The sequence below is a fragment of the Priapulus caudatus genome, unplaced genomic scaffold (genome assembly GCF_000485595.1).
Source record: "Priapulus caudatus unplaced genomic scaffold, Priapulus_caudatus-5.0.1 Scaffold160, whole genome shotgun sequence".
NCBI classification, from domain to species: domain Eukaryota; kingdom Metazoa; phylum Priapulida; class Priapulimorpha; order Priapulimorphida; family Priapulidae; genus Priapulus; species Priapulus caudatus.
Window position 1 is genome coordinate 485,608 of NW_014577221.1, and position 1,011 is coordinate 486,618.

Here is a 1,011-nt window from a genome sequence, read left to right on the forward strand (position 1 = left end):
GCGAGCGCGGAGAGCCGCAGAAGCATGCCCACTTGCAGATCACCTGTCGACTGACTGAGGAAGCAAGCATCTTGGTGAGTTTTACTTATACTAGCTCGTTACGTCTTTACTTCACATAACTTGTTCACTGTCTCATATTTGAGTTTCGCATAGTGCGCTGTCGTTGCTTTAGCTTACGACTGCTGATGCTATCGAATAGCTTATATATCCTGAATATAACTAAACCTATTATAGCTATATATACCAATATAACTATACCTACTAAACTATATATAACTGGGTGATGTATATAGAACTGAGAGCACTGCACGTTTTGAGCGCTTCGTAGGGCCGTTCCGTCGAAATAGTCCTGTATCGTGTAGACGATGCGGACCAGGAAGCGTCATTTCTACTCCTTAGCATGACGGGTCCTGTTGCAGAAATTTGTTGAAATATCAGATGACTTTTAGATTGCAGATTTTCTTCGGTTTGCCAGATACGTATTAGTTAGTAGTCAGCTCATAGATGCAGCTCTGTGGGTATAGCATGCTCTCTCCTCTGTTGTGCGCGTTGTGTTGCTGTCTCTCTCTCTTTATTTCTATCTACCCTCTCTCTCTCGCTCTCGCTCTGGCTTACTCTCTCTGCCTCTCTCTCTCTCTCTCTCTCTCTCTCTCTCTCTCTCTCCTCTCTCTTCTCTCGCGCCGCGCTCTCTCTTTATTTCTTGTCTCTCTCGCTCTGTCTCTCTCACTGCGCTCTCTCTCTCATCTTCTCTGCTCTCTCTCTCTCTCTCTCTCCTCGCCTCTCTTTCTCTCACGCGGCCTCTCCTCCCTTTATTTCTGCTCTTTCTCTCTCGCTCTGGTCTCTCTCTCTTGCCCCCCTCTCTCTCTATCATCTCTCTCTTCTCTCGCTCTCTTTTTATCGCTCGCTCTCCCTGTTCTCTCTCGCTCAATCTCTGCGCCGCTCTCTCTTTCATTTCTCTCTTTCTTTCGCTCTGTCTCTCTCTCTGCCTCTCTTTTCTCTCTTTCTATCTCG

General features: G+C 46.7%; 1 protein-coding gene across 1 annotated transcript in view; it reads left to right on the top strand.

Moving 5' to 3' along the window:
- Positions 1 to 504: 504 nt before the first annotated feature.
- LOC106806434 (glycine-rich cell wall structural protein 1.8-like) overlaps positions 505 to 1,011 on the top strand; it is a gene marked incomplete at its 3' end in the record, with an annotated part of 6,921 nt that continues 6,414 nt past the window's right edge. The window contains exon 1 of the mRNA XM_014808363.1: positions 505 to 514. Coding sequence (XP_014663849.1) covers positions 505 to 514 — 10 coding nt within the window. The remainder of the gene's footprint in view (positions 515 to 1,011) is intronic.